Source organism: Cyprinodon variegatus, unplaced genomic scaffold, assembly GCF_000732505.1.
Source record: "Cyprinodon variegatus isolate N-32 unplaced genomic scaffold, C_variegatus-1.0 Scaffold1800, whole genome shotgun sequence".
NCBI lineage: Eukaryota > Metazoa > Chordata > Actinopteri > Cyprinodontiformes > Cyprinodontidae > Cyprinodon > Cyprinodon variegatus.
Window position 1 is genome coordinate 14042 of NW_015152253.1, and position 1261 is coordinate 15302.

At 48.5% G+C, this 1261-nt stretch overlaps 1 protein-coding gene across 1 annotated transcript in view; it reads left to right on the top strand.

Moving 5' to 3' along the window:
• The window catches only part of LOC107104576 (protein-glutamine gamma-glutamyltransferase 6-like), a 34016-nt gene that overhangs the window by 7633 nt on the left and 25122 nt on the right, over nt 1-1261 (top strand). The window contains exons 2-3 of the mRNA XM_015404593.1: nt 170-340; nt 423-715. Of these exons, the coding sequence (XP_015260079.1) occupies nt 170-340; nt 423-715 (464 nt within the window). The remainder of the gene's footprint in view (nt 1-169; nt 341-422; nt 716-1261) is intronic.

The following is a 1261-nucleotide window of genomic DNA, read 5'->3' on the forward strand; positions in this document are numbered from 1 at the left end:
GTTTTTGTCTTCCGGTTTAATGTTTGTCTGAATTTTGGATGATCAGGCCTATTTAGCTATATAGAGGAATCAGCTGCAGAGACCTCTGTATTTCCTGCAGACTTCCCTATTTAAGGAGGCCCCTCTGTATGCTGAGCTGAAGTTTAACATCGTCTTTGTCTGTTTTCAGTGTTTACTGGTGTCGACCTGCACAGTGAGACCAACAACAATGATCACCACACCAGTGAAATCTCCATCAAGGAGCTGATTGTGAGACGAGGACAGAGTTTCAAACTGACCGTCAAACTTGCTCAAGCTTTCAAACCCACCTCAGATCAGCTCACTATGACCGTAGCAACAGGTCGGCCCTTTATTTCATCCTTTGTTGAGTTGATCTAAGCTACAGAGCGCTGTCTGACCCATTCTGTGGTTCCTCTTGTTAGGAGAACATCCGTCTGAGAACCTGGGGACGATGTCACGTTTCGGTGTCCCAGACAAGGTGCAGCGTTCTGCTTCTGCTAAGGCGGTGTGGAGAGCAGAACTTGAGAGGAGCTCTGCTGCTGAGATGGGAACCTTGACTCTGAGCATAACTCCCCCAGCTGACGCTCCAGTGGGGGAGTACAGGCTGTCTGCGACGCTGGGGAAGGAGGAGAGGGAGCTGGCAAAGCTTTCCCTGCTGTTCAACCCCTGGTGTTCTGGTAGGTTGGGGATCTCTGCACTGCTCCTCAGTACATTGGTCTGAGTTACAGCCCTGCTGATGCAGGTTTTCACTTCTATTCACAAACATGTTATGAAATTAAATGTTGCAGTGCATCGTGGGCAGCTTTATCCAGGAGATGTTGTAGATGTTACAGGAAGGGTCTCCTGTAGAGGTCTATCTTGGAGCAGATCTGGATCTGCCTCTAACTGAAGAGTTTTTAGCGGAAGAAATAAAGTCTCATAGGGAAAAAGATAGCCATCATAAACTGTAGCCCATCTCAAGGCGCTTTACAGTTCACCAGATCACACAGTCAAATTGATTCAAAGTTTTCTATCTAAGGAAAACCAGATGATTGCATCGACTCATTGACTCATGCTTGTAGCGACAGTGGAGAGGAAAAACTCCCTTTGAACAGGAAAAAACCTCCAGCAGAACCAGGCTCAGTGTGAGCGGCCATCTGCTGAGGCCGACTGGGGTTCAAGGAGACAGAAGCAGACATAGAAAAAGAAGCATGCATCCACAGGCGGCCCCGTCCAGGAAACACACAGCCAGCCAGACGCGCTCAGAGCCAGCTCCCATGTA